Source organism: Haliotis asinina, chromosome 7 (assembly GCF_037392515.1).
Source record: "Haliotis asinina isolate JCU_RB_2024 chromosome 7, JCU_Hal_asi_v2, whole genome shotgun sequence".
NCBI lineage: Eukaryota > Metazoa > Mollusca > Gastropoda > Lepetellida > Haliotidae > Haliotis > Haliotis asinina.
Window position 1 is genome coordinate 63,782,154 of NC_090286.1, and position 24,013 is coordinate 63,806,166.

The following is a 24,013-nucleotide window of genomic DNA, read 5'->3' on the forward strand; positions in this document are numbered from 1 at the left end:
TCCTGATAAAGAACCTATTTTTCCGAATCAAAATAGTTTTGCCAGATATTACTACAGGAAAAGAATTCTGCCAGAACTTTCTGAACGATAAAACAATCTGCAAGAATATGACCTGCTGTACTTATCCTGGCCTGGAGACGTAGACTTTAATCTTCAAAAATAGTTTCATGCAGGAAACATTTGTGCCAATCAACACAAAATTCTCCTATTTCTATAAATAAAGTGAACATTTAACTTTGGCCTGTTGTTACCAACGAAAAGTGGTCCATTATATCCACCTGGTCACCACCCACGAAAACACCACATTTTGTTTATTTTACGCTGATCAAAACAAAAAAACAAAACAAAACTGAACATCACTTTACTTGTTATCTGAGTGGAATATAGAGAAACATGAACACTGCCGGAAAGTGCGGTCACCATGACGACGTCCCATCCTGATTGGCACGCAGTTCACAAATTAAAGTCTCAGGCTGGATATTTTAATATTGGATATAGGCAGGTTTTATTAACAATAAGATGTTTCATGTTATGTCGGATATACACTACAATTTGTATCATAAAGCTCTTGACCATGGGATACGTTACCGTTGACCAAAGCAAGGAACCTATCGAATCCTCAGCTCAACTTACTACTCTGGAACTGACCCTCATGGAATAACTAAAGCCTTTTCTCTGTAGTTTATTCATGATAAACCATGGAAAATATTCATTTTATAGAGATGATAACTACTCTATACCTCCGCCAACTGCGATAATATCCATGACCCTCCAAGTCACTGACATTTTCATGAATTTAACGTTGACGTTGAATGGTAGTTTCTCTTCTTGATGGCGGACGTGTTCCAACACATCAACATGATGTACTGAATTGCCGCACCTTATTCTGCATGCAGGAGCATGCTCTCTGAGATAGAGATCTGTACTCATGTTGAGTTAAGGTAGACTTGCTAAGACTTGAGCTAAAAATTACCAGCGGCAAGTGCAGGGTGTGGCCCAGCTCTGTCGTCCATGAAGACTGGCCTTATATTTAGATGATGGTCTCTGAAATATGGTACAACAGCCCTGTCTAGGATGTCAGGGATGCACAGTTGTCCAGTCAGATTTCGTCAAAGTGGAAGTCGCGGTGGCTGAGCGGGTTAGGCGGTTGACTTTGTGTGCTGGCGATTAGGTGCCTGGCTCTGAGGGTGTGGGTTCGAATCCCAGATGGGACTCAACCCCTCCCCCCCCCTAAAAAAAAAGTACTAGAATTTGTACTTTACTGAGAAAGTGAAATCCCAAATATGACATATGTTGCAGCTTATATGATGTTGAAAACCTCGCTTGATATATCATTGGAAAAACGTAGCCCTTGTGTCCGAGCTATCTACTGACAGTGGTGGGTCTGCATAACCATGTAGACATGTCCCATATATCACTGCACGGCTGTCACTCGAACAAAACAAATATAATCAGCATACGTCTGAAGTGTACCATCATTGTTATCTCTGGGTCGGTTTAGTTTGGCATGTGAAATCGCCGAGTCACGTCATCAGCGGCAAGGACAAACCCGACATTTTGATACAACAGGTGAGTAGGCAGCACTGTGTCATCATGTCAACTTCTTCCTACAGTCTTCCTACAGTCGGGTTTTGTTATCATTGCCACTTTGATAAGTAATATGAATCTGTTAAAATCCAAAATATTTTTCTATCTGGGATTATTCCAATGGCATTGTGTATTCACATCAAAATTTCCGTAACGGTAGCACGCTGTTGCTAGGCGACCGGGGCGGTCACACGATCGGAAGGTCGGCCTTGTCGCCAGAATACATCTGAAAGGTAATGAACAAACGTACAGGTGATCTCCAGGGCACATGCATGTATACAGGCAGAATGGGCCCACATAGTGTCTGTGTCCAGCATAAGCTGTTCTGCATCGGCGACTTGAATCTGTATATACATATGTGTAAAATATCATCCTCTTTGCAAGCAGACTAGAAAGAGAAGTTTGATTCGAGATGTCATACAAGGTCGAAACAGTTCTAAAGGACGCCGTGTCCACCATTGGCGAAAGCCCCCACTGGGACGATGCCACACAGACGTTGCTCTACGTGGACATCCTCAAGGGAGATATTCACAGATATGACCCCGCCAATGGCAAAGTCGACGTCCTTCATTTAGGTGAGGCGATATAACTCATGGTTTCTGGCAGTAACATCCATCCGCATATACGGACATACCAACATTATCCAGCGCAATACTTGCTTTGCTTTTTTTTGTTTTTCAATTCTTATACTATATACAGCTTACATACATGCGTGATAGAAATAAATCATCTTCTATCAATATTCCCGGTTTTAAAATATTATGTATATCCCAGCTTCCCGAGGCAAAGAAGTAACAAACAAGCCTAGCAGTCACTCTTCCACTCTCCATTTCCTGGTTCGCTATCACGATGTCCTCATGTCTCTCTCCTGTTGGGGGGTCACACCATACCGATCATATTACTGACATATGCACCCGGTCAAGACGATCTACGTTTGTTTCTCAGCAATACTGCAGCTCTATAAATAATCGAGTCATGACCAGACAAACCAATGGTCAACAGCATTAGCAACCGTCTATCTACACAACAGGGATACATATATGTCAACACAGGGATACCATGACATGTTTCCACACAGGGATACCATGACGTGTATCCACACAGGGATACCATGACATGTGTCCACACAGGGATACCATGACGTATGTCAACACAGGGATACCATGACATGTTTCCACACAGGGATACCATGACATGTGTCAACACAGGGATACCATGACATGTGTCAACACAAGGATACCGTGACGTGGGTCAACACAGGGATACCATGACATGGGTCAACACAGGGATACCATGGCATGGGTCAACACAGGGATACCATGACGTGTGTCAAGACAGGGATACCATGACATGTGTCAACACAGGGATGCCATGACATGTGTCAACACAGAGATACCATGACGTGTGTCAACACAGGGATACCATGACATGTGTCCAGACAGGGATACCATGACACATGTCAACACAGGGATACCATGACGTGGGTCAACACAGGGATACCATGACATCTGTCAAAACAGGGATACCATGACATGTGTCAACACAGGGATACCATGACATCTGTCAACACAGGGATACCATGACATGTGCCAACACAGGGATACCATGACGTGGGACAACACAGAGATACCATGACGTGTGTCAACACAGGGATACCATGACATGTGTCAACACAGAGATACCATGACATGTGTCAACACAGGGATACCATGACATCTGTCAAAACAGGGATACCATGACACATGTCAACGCAGGGATACCATGACGTGGGTCAACACAGGGATACCATGACATCTGTCAACACAGGGATACCATGACATGTGTCAACACAGGGATACCATGACATCTGTCAACACAGGGATACCATGACATGTGCCAACACAGGGATACCATGACGTGGGTCAACACAGGGATACCATGACGTGGGACAACACAGAGATACCATGACGTGTGTCAACACAGGGATACCATGACATGTGTCAACACAGAGATACCATGACATGTGTCAACACAGGGATACCATGACATCTGTCAAAACAGGGATACCATGACACATGTCAACACAGGGATACCATGACATGGGTCAACCAAATCGGCAAACCCGATCACCCAATCCCGTTAGGTAAATTTATATAACAATAAGACTTTAGGTGGCAATGTGGCTAGAGTTACTTGAGGACGTGGCTCAAAAACATTGAGAGATTTGGTAAATATCTGTCAACACCCTGTTGTTTGGCAGAACCCTGGAACCACCTGAAATCTGTGGAGCAGTTTGTAAACCATTTGTCGACTTCGCTTTGACATCATCATTCAAGCCTTGTAAAATTGGACATATAGTGTGTTACTTCCCTCGCACCCGGGAGCAGATTTGGTAAATATTTCACATCAGTACTTGTTGTTTCAGACGGCGGTGTGGGGTTCGTTCTTCCTCGCAAAAAGGGTGGACTGCTCGCTGGGTTCGGTCAGGCGTTTGTTTCAGTAGACTGGGAGACGAAGACGGTCACCAAACTGGCGGAGGTAGATCTTGGATCGAACATCAAGCTGAACGACGGGAAGTGTGACGCCAGAGGGAGAGTGTGGGCAGGTGAGAAGGTCCAGGAGACACAATACGAAACGTTAACCACGCTTTATCTCTTAATTGATGTTTATACCTTGGCTGGAAACGTTTGCTCCAAAGCTATGGTCTGTGCAATGAAGGCCCATACCTTCTATAAGGCATATCTATCTCTATCTACTATCGAATCCACGGATGATCTATGAGCAGTTGTCTTATCAAAACTTGTTTCTAACACAACTGGACGTGGCCTTATGTAATCCTTTTTCTAATGAAGTTGTCGTGCATGACTGCACTTACACCGCGTCTTGTTCGAACATGATGTCCACTATCCAGTGGAATATTCTGGACGCTGACATTTCCTCAAATGAGGGCTTAACCATCTATACCCGCCTATTAGAGTAGTGAAGGTTTGGTGAAAAAGGGGGAGAATGGAATTCAGTACCAGATAACCTGACATATCCACCAACCCCAGTGCGGTCCAGTGTCGGTTGAGGACGGGAGTCTGCGGGTTGAAGGCAATAGGAGCCTGTAACCGCCTTCCCTTTGCTCAACACACCTCTTCGACCCTTACTTCACCTAGACGGGTGGTTGAATGGGCCCGGTTCCACCAATCGGCTGGTCACGCCAAGCCCTGAGCATCACTATATGTAATGTTGCCCCAAATTATGAAAATTGTAACATGTGTATTATTAGGACTTGGCCGATTTTTGGACCTTCTGAATTTCAAATATACAGTTTCATGATTTTGCCTAGAGTGGTGGTGGCTCATGGACCAATCTGATGGAATAATTCAACTTTTAATTTTTCTGCTGGTGTGTCATCCGGGTATTCTTGGTGCTTCAAGTCGGAGACCCGCTGTTATTAGCATTGTCCTTGTGATACTGCGTGGTGTGGGGGAGTTCGGATGATGAAATTTAAACATTAAACATGGCTTATGAAACCCCAACTAAGAAAAGTGGGTGAAGCTTTGGCAAAACATTCCTCCGCGTCATATTATGAACCTAAGTATCAAAAACAGCAAGAAAGAAAAACTATTAACTTTAATTCAGATAATGGGGAAGATTATAATGAAACGTTTTCGATACATGAGCTTCGTACTCCTCTTGGCCAGGCTCATGATACTGTTTCATACATTATCAACTCCTGAAACACTTGCCGGACTCAAGTTTAGAGACACTCTCACATACACGATCGTCTCAGAGTCAGGGGACAATACAAACTTCTCAAGTTCAAACACCATTTGCTGGTTCCACAATAAACCTGTTGCAAAATTGCAGAAATTTGACATAAATATCACAAATGGTCTCAATTGACAAATAAATTCTATCCCGGACAAGCCCCCCGTGTTTGTTACGGTTAAAAATTGCCGTGACAAAAGGTGTGAGAAATCCTCAACAACCCACCCACCACCACCACCCGAACCAGCAAAATAGAACACTGACAAGTCTAATATTCATCAAAACCAATGGCAAGATACAAAAGATTTACAAGAGAGGTTTCATGTGCAATACAACTGAGTCAACTCTAAAGTAATGGGTCACAAGTATAATGTCAGCGCACAGAAGTGTTGGTGTGAGAGTGAGGAACAGTTATGCAGAATGCAACACAGCAAGTGGTCAGGCAGCACTTACGTAGGTCAAGCAGCCTTTATATATAAAGAATCTATCTAGCATGTCATGCTTGACTGTGTTGAATATTCCATCACAAAGGATAAATATTTTCAATCCAAAACTATGAAGGATTCTTTTAGCAATGTAAGTTCTCATTTAATTATTGCATTTTTAAAAGATTTAGGTTTGTTAAATGAGTTGTAAATAGATATTTTTTATTATTGGTACTCTACATTAATAACTGAGATTGTTAGTGGCTGTACCATCAAAGGGGGTTGATGTATTGTGAAATTATTGTCCTCCTGAGATTGTACGCAAGTCCCAATTCTATGTAAGTTTAGCACGGCCAAACTTTTAATCGTCGTATACATGTATTTGTTGTTTTTAGTAATGGCCAAATTTCTGTATAATCGCCAATGGCTGAAGGGATGGTGTAAATCCTGCTAGGGTCCATGCAGTGTAGCAAATGTACTGTAAGTGCCCATGATCCCTAGTGTGGTGATCTGCCTTCAGTTGTTGGCGATCCATAGCCCGTATTTTATATTGTATTGTCCAAATAGTGATGTTAGTTTTAACTTTCCACTCTAGTTTTAATTGTAACTGTGATGTTTTAGTTGTTTTAGTGTCCTTCGACGACAGGCTTTTTATGTCTATGCATATTAGTAGTATAGGGAATGATAGTTCTGGACCACTTTCAAGAAATGTCTCTACAACGCCTTATTTACTGAATAAGACGTTGGTGGGCCCCTTAGCTCTTGCTACTATTACCCCTACTACAAAAAAGTTGGCGGTAATTACTGTGCCTTGGTAGGAGGTAATACTGTGCCGTACGGTACGATCAATAATTCTTCTCTTACAAAACCCCTACCCGGCCCATCCCTCAAGTAGTATAAGTTAGGTTCGTCGGCTTTCATATCCACTTTATCTATGTTGTAAGTTTTGACTGACCATATAGGATCGGTGGCCCGCTTACGGCTATCGCCCTCGTGTTCCCCCGGCTGGTATAGATACCTCACTAGAGCCCTATCTGGTATCTGTTTCTCCTTCCCACGCAATGGAGCGGCCGACTCTGCAACTATTGATTTTAGTTTGATAGCGTCTGCCGGTTTTTTACCGGTGAGACGGGTGACTTCATGGTTGATTGCCGACACCACCTTGGGTAACCTCGTGACCCATTCAGTCGATCGTTTTCCAGGGGTGGTCATCTCCCTAGCATACTGATAGCCGAACAAGCGCTCAGCCAAAGTCCTATTAAATCTCTCAACTATGGCTTGGCTGCGATGGGCTCCAGCCGTGCCACGCCTGACCTTTGTATCGTGTTTGGCTAGCAGTTGTGACACGGCACCCATGAACTCCCGTCCGGGGTCAACTTGCAGCTCTGTTGGCCACGTCAGTGGGCTGCGTTTGTATATGCGTTCAAATCCTCTGGCTACCTGGGCCGAATCTTTCGTGGTCAAGGGTTCGGCTTCCTTGTAACGACTGGCTACATCCACTACTGTTAAGGCATACTTGTACCTCTTATCGTGGGGTAGGAACAGTAGGTCTGCCTGGTGAATGCTATTAGGTATGTTAATACCGAACCTCCTTCTAGGCACGTAGCGTGGTGCCGGTAAATAGATCTGCCACAGGGCTTGTTTTTCAAGCCACGCTTTGGCTTCCTCCGGGGGTACTCGCGCTAGTTTAGCTAGCTTATCTACTGCGCTAGCTCCTTTCCAGTACCCACGCGGGCTGTAGTAAATAGCCTCAAATTTTTTCATGTCCATTCGCGTATGTGTTTATTCCATCAATAGCTATCCATAGGCGATAGGGACGTCTTGTTTATAGTCAGTCCGTATATCTTATGCCCATCACTTCTAAGTGTGTTCATTTTATGTCTAAAGGTACGGGTCTTGAACAGGGCTTCCTTGAATCTGGCGTGTTTGATGTGTTGTTTCACCACATACTTCTTAACCCCCTTAGCCTTCCGGATCTCACTATTGTCGGCTTTCAGTATGGAGTACATCTTAGGTCTCAAACCTATGTACTCGGCTATGGGCGTGCCAGCACACTCGTCCTTCATCTTACCTAGGACCTTTTTATTTACCGTACTGTGTAGGGCATGGGTCTTAGGGTAGTCGCTGGTGTCGTATAAATCGAGGTGTTTTTTCATGTCCTCGTACACGTCCTCGGTTCGAATCTCCATTAGTAGGGAATCCGTGTCAGTGTACAGTACTTCACACCTGTCGCCGTACTGTTTCTTGAGCTCGTTGTAGTAAAAGTCGTACATCAGGTGTTTGGATAAATCGAGGATGCTCATCCCCACGTAAACAGGTCGGTTGAATTTTATGTGGCTTTTCTTCATGTGTATGGCAACCAGGTTGTCTGTAAATATTTTATTACGGTTGAATGCCGGACTGGCTATCAATTTCCTGAGCTTGTCTTCCTCACTAGATCTAACCAGCTTCACGGTTACACGTTTCCTCAGGTTTTCCATAGTCTTACCAAACACCGAGTTATTCATGAGCTTGTAGAGATTTTTCTCAAAATCACTGGTGGCTTTTTTTCGTAGGTCTGTGTTCATTCTGATGTAGGGCTCCATCCATGGGCTCTGGTCGAACATGAGCACCCTGTGTATTTTGCTCAGCCTCATACCCAACGACAGGTACAGCTGTAGGTTGCGATAGTGAACGATGTACTTGGTCTTATTCATTAAGTTAGGCACGAGTTTTTCAACGTCTGTCACACGCCCACCTGACAAGTTATGTTGGTACTCAGACATCCAGTCTGTGTTAACCCTCATACGTTCGGGTGCAAGGGGATAGCTGTTGTGCGATGTGTGTAATTCCTTGGGATACTCTAAGTCAACTTCGAGGATATACCCTTTGTTCGAATCTGGTGCAACCTCCATAACATCAACGTGGGGTACCCATTCGAATCCCCCTGTAGGTAGATACTGGCTCATGGCCCAGCCGTACAGGTTATTTGCGTCGAGGTAGAGAATGTGATTGGTTGGTTTGTTAGGATCGTAACCTTTCACGTATTGATTATTTGCTTTCGCGTATCGTTTGGATGCCATGGAAATCCCACCTCGCAAGCCTTTCTCAATGAATAGGTGCATGTCGTAATCTGTTAGCAATTCCAAATTAACTCCGGTCTTTTTAAGCAAGGCGTCCCACGACAGACCTGGACTGGTGTAATACCATGCGGGGTCGAGTTTATACTGCTTTAAACAAGTCCGCCTGAACGTTTCAAACACGTCGGCTAACAGCAGTACATCTGTCCTCAAGTACAGGTCGTGATAATCACCCAGGTTCTTACAACCCAGTTTATTCCATACGTTAGTCGCGTGCGAGTAATCATCTCGTGAGACGGACGCCTCATTCAGCTTGCTATAAAAGCAGTCAATAGGGGGTAGTCTGGTCTCGGTGAACTTGGCCCAACTATCCATGTACTCATAGGGGTACACACCCTTCCTCATAAGCAGGGGTCTAGTCTCGGCGTCTGTGTATCGATCGGTGATAGGGAAGGTATTGTTGGCCTTGACCAGACTGTCGAGTGACGACAGGAGGAACTGAAACGAGTCAATGAACCTAAGTCCGTTTAAACTGAAGGAGATGTATCTCTCCATGTTGTTGGGGATGCACGTTATATTACCATCGATTTTCGCGATGGCCTGCATGATCAAGTGTGAGTCGTACCCTCTCAAGTTGTGAAAGACAACGGGGATGTTTATTGTCTTAGGGTTGATTTTAAGCTTGAGGTTGCACGCGCTGTGAGCGGCGCCTCTATACTTACCAGTTATGTGGCAGTGATCTCTCACCGAATCACCGTTAAGTGGTGAGTCGCACACGTGACAGTTAGTGCTACTAGCGTGAGCTAGCCTGTCGACTCGGGTCATACGCATGGGAGCAATTCTATACAATGCATTCCTAATAATTTTTTCTTCCTCCTGCAAACACTTTAGAAACCTTTCAGCCGCGTCAGGGCCCCTATACACTACCGGAGCTTTCGTTTCCCCGTCACAACGGACGACAATGTATCCAAACGAACAGGCTTTATGCTCTTGTGTCTTGTGGGTGAAGGCACCACTGGGAGCCTCGCCAGCGGCAGCCACTAAGGCTTCGAAGTCGGCGTATATGATATAAGGTACAGACATTTGGTTCTTGTGGTTACTGAATTTTAGGATATTTTCACCTTCCTTAGGCATGTCGACTCGTATGGCCGTCTGCCCCACACCTTGACAATCATCCCGGTGGGATTCTAATAAATCAGCTCGACTGAAACCGTGTAGGCATCGTACACAAAAGTGTTTTTCCCCAACGTGTTTCGACTGGTCGTGCAACAACCGACTGAGATGTTTTATCCACGTGTAGTGATACTTTTCACCTCGCTGGATCATGAATATATTGATAACTTGGCAATCCTTCACCGGGCTGACCCTGTGTACTATTGTTGTGTTACCTTCGTGCCCAAAGACATTTATAGCCAGATTATTCTGTTTTTCTACTTTAGTGATCTGGGATATTGGGGTTGGTTCATCTATACCATCCCAATTAAGCCCATCGTCTTGGGGATAGCTAGAAAGCCTATCTGAATGAGTGTCAGCTGGAAATAAGGCTGACCTGATAGCTAACCTCAGGCAATCGTTTCCTCTATTCTTAACGTTTACTATGGCATGTTTGTTCCTATAGTAGGGAGGCAAGGCTAGGTATGACCCGCCTCTGAACGGCACGTAGTTAGCTATGTCTAGATAGATATTATCGATTTTATCTACAGCCCACCCGGACCCCAAGTGTGTGTAGCGTTCTAGGTATTCTCGTATCTGCTGAAAACTGGTATCGATTGATGCGTCAATGGTCTCTGCATGTGTGACGACCTCTTGTTTACCTCGGAAGTAAGGCTGAACATACTCAGTGTCCTGCTTATCGAGCGACATTTTCACTGTGATCTGAAACTTGATACTTCCTAGGTTATTTAGTTCCTGGTTGACCTTATCAGCTATCAGAGGCTTGATATCTGTAATGTCTATGTTTCTATCAACGCGCATGCGCCAACCTCTCAAATAATTGCCTACGGCGTGCTCAGTGCGCACGAACTGTAGGTCAATAGCTCTATTCTGTCGTAATAATTCTACAAGCTGTGGTTTCCTCATACGGGAATACCCGCCTAAACCCAAATCGTGTGCCTCGGCTTTCAGTTGTTTTACAGTGGGGCGTGCTACGGGGGCATGTGATAACAATGCGGTTAACCCGGCTCTCCCCAGGTTTGAATAACCCGTGTATCCAAGCTGTTTTGCTTGAGCTTTTAATTGTTTTACCGTAGGAGGGGCTTCTAAACCTAGTAATCTCAACAATGCTGACTTCCGCATTCTAGAATACCCGATCACACCTCTCTGTTTTGCGACCCGCTTGAGCTCGCTTACAGTAGACATCGTGTTTACACCTAAGAGAACTAATGTCTAATTGGTTCACAGTAAGGGGAGATAACCCTTTCACGCACTGGAGTCTATCTTGAGCAGTCGCCTACGTTCTTTTATGTAGCCTTTTTTATTCTCGTAGATGAGTTGATGTCTGACTACGTTCGCTCCGTGAGCTTTACATAGACAGTAGTGCCCTTTAACCCCGATACCACACACAGAACACGTGTAGTTAGGACTTCCCATATGGAAACAACAGAACCCCTGATTCCTGCATTTCCTACCACAGGCCTCGGTCTTCCCCATAAGTATGTATTCGCATCGGTATGGACCGGGTCTCATGTTTACTTATATAGGTATTTTAGTTTAATTGCTTCGCAACCAACACAGTAGCTGCTATACCCAACACTATGAAGACCAGTTCACGATTCATTTGCCCCTTGGATGGTGTGTAGTACTGAGCGAGTGTGGGTTTATTGAGCGGTTCCAATTGTTTACCAGTTAGTAGGTAGTATTCTTTCATTGCTTCATCGACATCGTTGAATGTTTGAACGGCATGGTTTTCACGCTTGAGTTGTTCGTTAATGAAATCGATCCTCTGGAGGCGTTTTTTAGCGTACTCGGCCTGTGCCTTTTGTAAGTTCTCAATAGCGAGATCGTGTCGCTTCCTTTCTTCCTGTATTTCAGCCCCATCTCGTAGTTTCGAGAAGAGGAAATTACTCCCGGAAAATGCCAGGGCATTCACTAACGCCCCACCGACCATCATAGCTATCGTGGCCATCCCTATATTTATTTCATTATATTTTCAGGTATTATTCCTTGTTTTACTAGGATGTCTTTTGTGGCCATCGCCATACCAAGGTTAATTATGAGCATACCCATATCCTGCAGGTTGAAATCTAGCTTGATAGTTGGTTGTTTAAGCACCATTTTAGTCAACCGAGCGTACCCTACGGCTAGACTGGCGACCACTGTGGCGTGGTATGCGTCGTTGACGAACGTTTTCCCCTCAGACATTATGTATATGATATAAAATATTAAAATTATAACATGATATGCGGATCAATAGTGGGGCCTGCCGGCGGCGTGGGGGTATCCCCCACACCCCCAGAGTTTCCCTCAGTTCTCCCACTATATAGCCACGAGATAGCCAAGGCAGCAGTTACGCCTACAGCCAACAACAGTCGGGGGTTGGTCACTTTATGTTGGTTACACCACCGTTTTTTACCGGCAGCTACTCTCTTAGGATTCTTCTGCCTGGTTACTGTTGAAGGGGTCACTGTTGGGGGTGTGGGGGTATCCCCCACTGGGGTCTCCTCCACTGTTGGGGGTACCTCCACTGGGGTTTCCTGTGCAGCATCCATCTATACTATTATTATTATTCTTTCTCTCAAATTGACAATGTTTTGCCGTGATAATCGCCGCCGTCACTGGAGCCAACAACATGCCATATTTGTGGTACAGCCCGCAGCTGATAGAGCTCACGGCGTGTTCGATAAAAGGGTCTTTATCTAGGTCCTCCCACAGGTAAAGTCGGCGCTCTGGTGGAATGGGAAGGAAGTATGACACAATACCGGTGTATATCTGGGTCATAGCCGATCCTATTGTCTTTGTCATTTCTGCTCCGAGCCGGGACTCGTATCTAGCGTACAGCTTATCGATTTCTTCGGCTGACATTTTGTGAATTTTATCCGGAGTGTAGTCTCCAAAGTAATGTTTGGCTTTGCCACCAACAGCCAACGCCACCAGTTTCTCTCGCTTGGGGGAATCCCCCACAGTGGGGCCTGCCGGCGGCGTGGTGGAGACCCCCAACTGTTCTAGCAATTCCTCACACTCCATCTTATAATATAACAAGTAAGATTTAGTTTTAACTATATAATACCCGATGCAGACAAAACACAGAGAAATGAAGGTTAAGTTGCACACAACAAACACTTCGAATATCATAGCTATGCTTAGCTTTGCTTAGCTTTGCTTAGCTTTGCTTAGCATACTATATATGCTACTGGTTGGTCGGTCTTTAGTACGAGCTTAGCGTGTTTAGTTTCAGCGAGCTGTTTCTTCACCCGTTCCCGTTCTAATTTACTCATCACATCGTTCTCTCTCAAACACTCCTCGAACGAATCCCTGTCCTTGCAGTGAAATAAGGCCACCCATCGCGTCTGCTCCCTGAGGTCTTTCAACACCGAGTTGAACTTCTGCGTTAGCACCCAGACGCTGTGATTTGCATGCCGGCCAGAGAAGGCCAGGTACGATAGCATGTCTCTCTTTTTTGTTATCTCGTGATTAGCGCTGCAGTCGTCCAGTATGAACAGCGTCGGTTCCCCTTTAAATTTCTCGTGAAGAGCTTTCAACCAGTCCTGCAGGCGTGTTCCAGGGTCGATTTTGTGTACGTCCGGGTCCGTCATCACCCAAGGTCGCGCGTACGTTTTATTCATGCTCAGAGTAGGGCACATGATAACGATGTTATCGAACACATCCTTGTAGTAACCCTCCAACATATCCAACACGAAAACGGTCTTCCCACAGCCAGTCTGCCCGCATATGATAGCGCAGTGTGGGTCAGTGGGGAGGTGGGGCAGTTGGGACTGTTTATTGTTGGGGGGTGTGGGGGGGTACCCCCCATCAGTAGATGGCTTGCACGAATCTCCCATTGTCTATATTAAGTTGCGCGTCCATAATAACGTACAGATATAATTTCAACTTACCAGCGGTTTGAGCCTTCTTAGTAATCTGGATGGTTATCCCTTCGCTGCCATTATCTATATGGCGCCCGCTGCCGTGCAGTTTATCATCATCCGTGGATCGCATGTCCAACCATAGGGCGTACTTGGTGGTCAGGTATTCACCGATCTGCACGGAGCTTAGGTCCAGGTCCTTTGTTATGTAATCCCCCACTGGTAGCTTTTTTATCTCATCCCACTGCTGGTGTGGTCTCATACCATGACTGAACAGCTGGTTGGGCACGCCCTCGATGGTCACTTCCACCTTTTCAATCTCGGGGTTGAAAAACTTCTCGCTGTCCCTCTGGAATGGCTCGTAATCCTCCACGGGGACGACCAGGATACCTTTCATCGATCGCGCCGGCACGTTCAGGTTGATATTCCACACAGTGTCGCTCTTATCTCGCACGACTGATCTATGTCTCAGTACGCGATCGTACAGGATAGCCATCTTCCCAGAGTACTGACTTCGAACCTGCCTGGCCAGCTCCGGGCTAGTGACCATGTCGAACTCCAGAGAGATGTTGTCTATGGCACAACTAGCCTCATCACCGTTCGGCGTACGCACTACTTTGCTATAGTCGTTAAACGTGAGCTCGTATTCGAGCCTATCACCCAGCGCGGCCTGGTAAAACGGCGCGTGTCCCGTGAGCAACTCGAAGTCGAGCGGCACGCAGAATCGATTCCCGTATGCTAGAGCGATGGCCTTTTCACCGGCCGATAGCTTGTCTTGCTGGTCTTGCGTGAAGACATACCCTATGCGCGCCCGGGTTGATTTGCTGATGCCCTGGTACACATCATTGACTCGTTCTCCATCGCTTTTCCAGAGATCCTTTTAACAGTGAAACACGTCGCTGTCGTCGATGCTCAGCACCTCGTTACCGCTGATCTTGACGGTCGTTTTCTTGATGATAGCTCGCCCCACGTTCCGCACTAGCTCGCGTTTATCGTTGTCGGAGGTCAACGTGATATTGAACGCCAGTCGAACAGTGCCTGGTACAATGAGGTCATTCTCACCAAGGTTTGGAAATCTAACCAGCAGAGTTTGATTCTGGTCTATCTTGCTGGGATTGTTGGTGATGGTCACCGACTGTCGCACGGCTCTGGCGCCTAATGGCTCTCTCAATTTTCTGAAAGGATCTAATTTTCTACCGTACATTGTTATATAAATGAAATATATTTTTAATACTAATGGATGAAGACATACCTATGGATGAGATGCCGGGCGCTAGTGCCCAGGCATCCGATGTGCAGGAGACCTCATTTACTAGTTCACCATTGAACCAAGAACTCTTGGAAACAACGGTAAATGATTATTTCGAAAGTTTAAGAAGAGATAAAAACTACGTTGAACCACAGGGTCGATACCATAAGGATTTTTTTATTGATACAAAGGGGGTTCTACGCCTTAAGTCTGACCCAGGGGTTGACCTCTTTAACAAGAGCAATAAAAAACCACTGGCCTTGTCAACTCTAGCCAGCCGCTATGGTGTTGAATTTATCCGTAAAAATCTAAACATGAATGATTACGGTGGTGCAATACCTAAGACCGTTGTTGAAGATCTGCAAGCTACCAGATCCCACCTCACCACTAGAGATGAAATGACACCAGAGCGTGCTACAGAAACCTCGGACAGCATAGAAAAACTATTGAGCACCTACTGGGACAAACCGTTACCGGGGTTTGACTTTCCGGTAAGGGAACTGTACGGCTTAGACGAAGCCGTGAAACGCGTGCGTGGAGAGCTCGTGAACAACATGGGGAAACTGAACGAAATCGACGAGCACATCGCTAGGGAAAAAACCAAACTCAACGAAACTGAAAACGATGATATGAAGCGTCGTATCAATGAACGACTACGTGATTTAGAAGACGAGAGACGTACACGATTGGAAGCCGCTTCCTCGAATCGTGAACAGCTTCGATCCCAGATCAGTCGCATTCGGGAAACAATCGATAGAATACTGAACGAGGATACAACTTTAGCCAACAGGATTCGGATATTGTTCCGGGAGCAAGGGATCACCATCGCCAGCATTCTGACTGCATTGGGTTTCATTATATCAACCCTGGTGGTGTCACTGACGGGGGGAACCCCTGTGGGGGGAGTTACCCCCACACCCCCCGGCGGTGGGGGTGTTAAAGACTGGATCAAAAAACTCGGGGAAGGCCTAGCTAAACTGGCTGGTAAAGCCTCCGAAGCCCTTCCCGGCATCCTGGGTAGCATCGTCTCGTGGTTGTTGAGCGCTCTGTCTAAAACTGCCATGTGGCTCAGTCAAAACCTGTGGGCAGCCATCGTCGCCGTGGCGGGTCTGGTGTACGTAGCGGCTAAGAAATCTTTAACCAAATAAGTCCCAAAGCTACCCCACCAACCACCAGGGCCGTTTTACTATCAATATGCTGCTGATAGGGGGGTACCCCCACATGTATATGAGAGTGTGTGGGGGGCACATGAACTTTAGGCTCCGGGGGCGACGCAACTATACCCATTTCACGTGGTGGGATGTGTGGGATATAGGTGGTGTTAATATCGGGGTTGATACCCAACTTTTGATCCTTCGTGGCTATGACTATTTCGTTGTTATAACCCACCACTTTTTTTACTCTCAGTTGCATATCACTCGGAGCCATGTACAACCCCACGCCGAACACGTAGTCGACTTTCGACCTGGCGTATTCTAACACGTTTTGGTAGCGTTTGATAGCCCGCGGGAGATCAACTGGAGAATTGATAGCATCCTCAACGTTGGAAACGAATTGTGTCTGAGCGTCGTAAGCAGTTCCCTTACCGATGATGTTGGAACGCGTCATCGACTGCGCACCCAACAGCGCCCACACGTACGTTCGAATCGAGTCGTTCAACCTGACTACCCCGGCACGAGTGAATCCTTTCGACGTGTCCAGCATGAACATTTTCCACCCGTCTGCGTTTGACTGCTCCTGCTCCACTTTTTGGATTATGAAAGCAACACCACCTTTAAAGTCCATACGATCATCCCTCCATTCATTACTCGACAAAGCCAAGTCCTGCCGAAGTATACCTCGTCTCACTAAATCATCACTGGCATCTTTCACTGGTTGTGGTCCATATTTGGCAGGTTTAGGAACAAGCTCCTTTAATACATGGAAAAAAATTTCCGTACTACCCATTTTTCGTTTCATAAAGTTTGTTAGTAAATATTTGTTAAATGCTTTTGCCGCGAACCCATCACTGTAAGGAATACCCAACCCGTGGTTCGGCCCCGGCAAACGCCAATCCGTCTTCGGGTTTATTTCGAATTCATTGCAAATACGTTCGTAGGCCCGTCTATCGTACGGGTTGTTTGTTGCGTCCCACGCTTTGTCCTGTGGGAGGGGGGCGCTGATCTCTTTAAGGATACGTCTGACCTGGTAGTACACGTGGAACTTGAACACAGACTGACTCAGCGGTCCACGCCGAGTGTCGGTCAATGTCACACCACACCCCGTTGTAGCGCACCACACGGCAAAGTTGAATTGATTCTGCCAGAACTGCATAGGGTTGTTGAACCAAGCGTGGACTGCCTTGACGTTAGTCACCGAAAGCTTATATTTATCAGGCATATCTATAAACTTGGCATTGAAAGACAACCCAGGAGCAACCACAATCTTCATGGTGGAGAAATCAACATCCAGTTTAGGGTAAAACACACCAGGGGAATACATTTTAAAACTATTATATAATAAATATATATGTAATATGTACATAACACTTCCAGGAATAACGAGCGGTGAGGCCGTTCAGCTGACGCACGCGATCGATAACACGTCAGGTCAACTCGAAGTCGCACTCTGCGATATCACCTACCTACCGCAATGGACTAACATTAATATCAGCAACAATAAGCTGTTCGTCAGTGGAACTCGCAGCCAGATAACTGACGGCTACTACAGCGTGTGCTCTCTAAACGACGAAGTCTTCAAACCCCTCGGAGCCGAACTCAAGATGAACGACTCAAACGGTACAGTGGTGTTAATCAACAGCGGAAGAAACCCTTTGAGGCTCGGCCGACCATTAGCAAGGATGCTCGGTATGTCTCCTGACGAGATAAAACCAACAACAACCGTCACAGGCACGAAGTTACCCGACCTAGTACCGTACCGAGAGCTGTACATTCATCTCGATCAGGTGAGCACAACGTACAACATTCAAGGAGGTCACCCTTCCACTATACTGAGAGCAGTGCCGGTGAAAACTGAGAAATACAACGACGGTAGAACCGAGTCGTTTTCACCACGGCAGTATAAGAAATTAACCCAGGGCAACATACCTGAGCTGACAATATCGGTGTTAGATATAAATCATAATCCTGTAAATATAGGATACCTCAGCTTAACGCTTCATGTAAAATGACCAGCGCACAAGGGCCCGGAGTGAAAAAATGCGTCAATATCGGGATCTCCGACCTCGGAGACACGCGCGGTTTCGACGCTCCCGGAGTAGATGGTACATCGTACGCCTTGCAACTGAAAAACAACATTTACAAACGCGTTGAAATCCCCTCCGGTGGAGCCCTAAGTGATATGATAGATACCACAAGAGCAACAGTCAACACTAAGTACTCCCTTGTCAACACCGGTGATAATAACTGGATAATATACCCATCGTTCGGTGGTAAACTGTTCGACTTAGACGATGTTGAGAGCACTACCGTCGCCCGAAACAAACCATATATGCTCGTCTTCACCGAAGATGACAAGTGGGTGTTGTTACCCGATAACGACGACTGGTTTCTCAATATTAGGCTCGTCTCTCCCTACGTGTTCACGGATAACAAAGACAACCACCTAAACAAAGTCGTGAACAATGGAACCATACTCGTGGCTTACGTCCCAACTCAGAGACGTAGCATAGTCGTCAGCCCACTCGACACTATGGCAGCTCACATGCTATCGAGTAAACCGAACATACAAAACGTGAAATTGCAGTTGGTGTCTGAATTCGAAGGCGTGGTCAGTATACTAGAGAGTCTACCGGCAAACTCAACACTGATCATCAAAGTCTACCTAGGGGAACCATCGGGGAATGATGTCGAGATCGTGAAGGGGATCAAACTCGGGTGGGTGAAATGACACCAGTATCAAGTTTGCAACGTTTACGTGCGGGTGGGTGTCGGCTCCAACACCAGTCTGCAGGGGGTCAACGTGACCGTGGAAAACAAGATATCACTAACCAATATCTTCCTGCCTGCCAACATACACTTCATGGGTATGAAGTTCACCCCTGATTTATTATCAAAAAACCAGTTGGAAATTATATCGTAATAGTATAATAATGACCAGTCATCGTCCCAACACTACGCTTAACGACCTGGGAGATACAGAGGGATTCGATCAGCCTGGTGAGGAAGGTGAATTATACATCCTACAATTCAAAGACGTGTACAGACGGGTGTTGTTATTAGATTTTAAAGAGCCTAAATGGCTGATCAACATAACACTCGCCTCACCTTATATCACATTAACTGAATCGGGGCGTATCTCTAAGATTAGGAACAACGGTATCTGGCCCGGGGATTTCATTCCGGAGAGGGGATTAATAAGAACTAGCAAAAATGGGTTATCGGCTTTCTTCGAAAATAAATTAACATTTAGTAATCCTGAAATAATATTCCCCCCTTTCACACTCATCATAGAAGTCTTCTTTGAGTATTCAGACAATGGAGACCCCCCAATAATACACCAAATTTTACCCGGGGTGTTAATAAGATGGTTTAGCATACACAAAGGCAAATATTGTCGTATTGTTATACAACAGGATACCACGGGTCCTATAAACCACTTAACAAGCCTCCTTGGGGTTTATTTTGTACCAGAAAATTCTATTAGCCTCTCACCTATTACCCTGACTAATAGTCTAGAAATTATAGACTTTAAATTCATTGATAGATTTTTAACTGAAACCCAATTAAAATATCTTTCAAAATATATATTATAGGATGGGTCTGTACCCAGTCGTAGAGGAAGTAGCAAAGACGCTGGAAACCGTAGATGGGTTCCGCTTGAGGCAGTTATGTGATGTGAAACGTCAACTAGAACAAGACCGTGACACGCGGAAAGCACTATGTAAAAAGTACAATAGAGCTTTCAATATCGTGGACGGGGCTGACACTACCCTTATGGCAACCAGCATGGGACTAGGTGCGGCAGGCGTTGGGTTGTTAGCTACCATCGTGGCTGCACCTATAGTGCTAGGTATTGAAATAACGGCAGGGGTGGCAGGGGTGGCAGGGTTGGCGCTTAAGTTAGTATCACGCAGGCTTAATCGTAAGGCATTGAAACACGACGAGATCAGGGTTCTGGCCGAAGCAAAGCTGAACACAGTGAGTGAGCGAATTTCCACGGCACTCTCTGACAGTAAGATCTCAGAAGAGGAGTTTCGTTCAATCCTCTCTGAACTCAAAAAATATAACGGAATGAAACAAGATATTCGATCCAAGTCTTGTAAGTCTGCTATCAGCGAGGACGAGAAAAAAAAGTACATAGAACAGGGAATACAAAAAGCCCAGCAAGCCTTTATTATGAACACCAAAGAGATCGTAGGCGGTTCACGTTAAACTGTTTCATCGATATAAACATGACATAGGCACAGTAATTACCGCCAACCTTTTTGTAGTAGGGGTAATAGTAGCAAGAGCTAAGGGGCCCACCAACGTCTTATTCAGTAAATAAGGCGTTGTAGAGACTTTTTGTGAAAGTGGTCCAGAACTATCATTCCCTATACTACTATATTTCATTTCAATATTAAACATGTTCTCGTCACGATATGGCTCAAATATTGCCGATGTGACGTTAAATGTTAACTCACTCACACTTCTACTGTTGGAATAGGGGTAGAGCTCTCATCGAATGGCTAGGTTAAGATCAGCCAGGTCAAGGAAATCCTGACTTGGCCTTTTCTCAGCACAGTTACAATTAGAACTAACCCAGCGAGCCGAGTCTGTCACTGTCTCAGATGCCGTAAAACAATACACGGGAATGTCGTGATATATCATGTCGTAAATATAACCATGTAAATCTCAACAAAAAGCCATCATATATTATAAAACCGGAAAAGAACAAGCAAATTCACACAGTCAAACAGACGAATATAGACACACTCACACATGCGCTTGCATATTTGTTTCAGAATAGACGCAATATATGGATTTGCACCCAATTATTTAATATATATGTCAAGTAGTTTGTCTCAAATGCTTTTAGGCAATGGTGTTAATTAATTAATGTGTTTTTCACCACATTAGGTACACTAGATTGGCAGCTGACGCCTCACAAAGGCAGTCTGTACTGTCTCGATATTGACGGAAGCGTCAGCAAACAGGACGAGAACTTCACCATCGCGAACGGTATGGCGTGGTCCCCAGACAACAAGACCATGTACTTCATCGACACGACGCCTCGTGAAGTGTACGCTTACGACTACGACATTGACACGGGCAAAATATGTGAGTGTATGCATGTCAACTTGACATTACATCTTTAACGTCATAAGGAGTGATCGGCTCCCGACGGTAGATGTTTATCCACTAGACCACGGAGGTGTTCTGGTGGTATGTATAGACTGGTTGTGTCACCGTTAGCCACACATGTACACCAGTGTACAGCACCTCAAATCGCCGATAGTACATACTCCACACTGGTGATAATGATGCAGTTCAGACAGGGACAACACCACTGTAACCACCTGCCTGTCAGTAACCAGCTGTAATCTGAGCATTGTTGACTCACCACACTTATCGTGATGTCAGAGTGACATATAACCAGGATGGGGTACAGTCAGACTGTCTTTCAGTGTAAGCAAAATCCACTGTTCGATGCGCCCTGGAATCTATGAAAAATATATTGCATGTACTCTAACGCTTTTTCTTGCTTTTGGGGATTGTTTATGTCAGATTTTATTTGTAAGAAATATTAGCGATTTATTCATTATTAGTATCATATTGACGCTTAGAGCTTAGAGCTTGAATGAATAAACTGCTGTATAAGTGGTAATCTGACATATACTAATTTTAAAGAACAGATTGTCTTTTTCTTAAGGTGTTAAGAGTACTGTACTTGTCTAATATCATACTGATATAGGCAGCATCATACTTACACAGGCAATATATGCCACAGACGATGTCTGACATCGTACTGACACAGGTGATTTTAGCCACATCATACAGACACAGGCGATATCGGCCACATCGTACTGACACAGGCGATATCGGTCACATCGTGCTGACACAGGCGATATCGGCCACATCGTACTGACACAGGCGATATCGGTCACATCGTACTGACACAGGCGATATCGGCCACATCGTACTGACACAGGCGATATCGGTCACATCGTACTGACACAGGCGATATCGGTCACATCGTGCTGACACAGGCGATATCGGCCACATCGTACTGACACAGGCGATATCGGTCACATCGTACTGACACAGGCGATATCGGCCACATCGTACTGACACAGGCGATATCGGTCACATCGTACTGACACAGGCGATATCGGCCACATCGTACTGACACAGGCGATATCGGTCACATCGTACTGACACAGGCGATATCGGTCACATCGTGCTGACACAGGCGATATCGGTCACATCGTACTGACACAGGCGATATCGGCCACATCGTACTGACACAGGCGATATCGGTCACATCGTACTGACACAGGCGATATCGGCCACATCGTACTGACACAGGCGATATCGGTCACATCGTACTGACACAGGCGATATCGGCCACATCGTACTGACACAGGCGATATCGGTCACATCGTACTGACACAGGCGATATCGGTCACATCGTGCTGACACAGGCGATATCGGCCACATCGTACTGACACAGGCGATATCGGCCACATCGTACTGACACAGGCGATATCGGGCACATCGTACTGACACAGACGATATCGGCCACATCGTACTGACACAGGCGATATCGGCCACATCGTACTGACACAGGCGATATCGGTCACATCGTACTGACTGTGAAGTAAATACATGGAGGATAACATGAACTGTTGAGGTATCAGTACTTACATCTGTGTTCTAGCCAATCGTCGACTTGTGGTCAATTTCAACGACATCCCCGAACTTTGCAGCAAAGACGTCATGGGTCCTGATGGCATGACGATTGACACTGAGGGGAATCTGTGGGTGGCCTGTTTACAAGGCGGGTGTGTGGCGAAAATTGAGCCCCAAACAGGTAAGCCGGTGATCACACCAGTGATCGGCTGAACGACAATTGAAGAGTTATGGAACTACTACAGTATACAGTTAATTTTATATGTCATTGATTTCAAAATATGTAAGTACAAATAGGAGACATTATCTTTTACGAGTGGAGTTTTTGAAATAATAGCTAAAATCTGAGTACCAGACCGGGCGCTACGGATCTGCGTGGAATCGCTGAAATGTCCTGAGCTTAGGTTTGATAGATTTGGCAGGAAGGCATTTTGGACAGTGTGCAGAGGTCAGAACATGCTGGAGATACAGCCATACGTCATACCCCCACACCCCGTCTGTCGGTGGGTCGGTCGGATTGTATCTCCGTGCTTCATGCCCGTCCACATACAAGCTTTCCTATGTGAGATGAAATGGTAGAAATCTTTGGAAAAAACGTTAGTAACATATCTTCCATACCCTTTGTCTAGTAATTGATGAGCACAACTGTGTTTATTCTTCAGGAAAGTTGTTACAGAAGGTGGACATACCTGATGCAAAAAGAATCACTTCTGTGTGTTGGGGCGGCAAGAACCTGGACGAGCTGTATGTAACAACACTGAAAATGCACCCTACAAGAGCAACATTTCCAGTCATCGACTCCCTGGACGGTTCGCTGTTCAGAGTTACCGGTCTTGGAGCACATGGCACACCAGCAGAGATGTATCGTGGCTAAAACTTTCAGAGGACTCCTATCCATCAATAAACCCAGATGATGAAACACAGATTAAAACATTTTCAATAATTTTCCATGGATACCAAATGAAACGTTAAAATCATTAGAGTCAGTCGCTACAACATATTTGAAATGAAACTGGATGGAAGCGTCCCTGTTATGGATCCTTTGGGGGGGAACTTTAGATGGTATCTATCTGTCTGTCTGTCTGTCTATCTATTTGCCTGTCTG

The 24,013-nt window shown here is 45.5% G+C and overlaps 1 protein-coding gene across 1 annotated transcript; it reads left to right on the top strand.

Annotated features, from left to right (window-relative positions):
• The first annotated feature begins 1,443 nt into the window (after positions 1-1,443).
• On the top strand, positions 1,444-23,831 carry LOC137291015 (regucalcin-like). Its single transcript, XM_067822257.1, has 6 exons — positions 1,444-1,569; positions 1,975-2,162; positions 3,992-4,171; positions 21,136-21,336; positions 22,937-23,089; positions 23,571-23,831. The coding sequence occupies exons 2-6, from the start codon at positions 2,000-2,002 to the stop codon at positions 23,780-23,782; spliced, it is 909 nt and encodes a 302-aa protein (XP_067678358.1). The 5' UTR covers positions 1,444-1,569; positions 1,975-1,999; the 3' UTR covers positions 23,783-23,831.
• Positions 23,832-24,013: the final 182 nt, after the last annotated feature.

Excerpts from the sequence above, each read along its gene's own strand:
- LOC137291015 (XM_067822257.1), top strand. The coding sequence starts at position 2,000 with ATGTCATACAAGGTCGAAACAGTTCTAAAGGACGCCGTGTCCACCATT. Across the intron at positions 2,163-3,991 it reads AGTCGACGTCCTTCATTTAG|ACGGCGGTGTGGGGTTCGTT; the intron begins GTGAGGCGATAT and ends TTGTTGTTTCAG. Across the intron at positions 21,337-22,936 it reads CATTGACACGGGCAAAATAT|CCAATCGTCGACTTGTGGTC; the intron begins GTGAGTGTATGC and ends TCTGTGTTCTAG.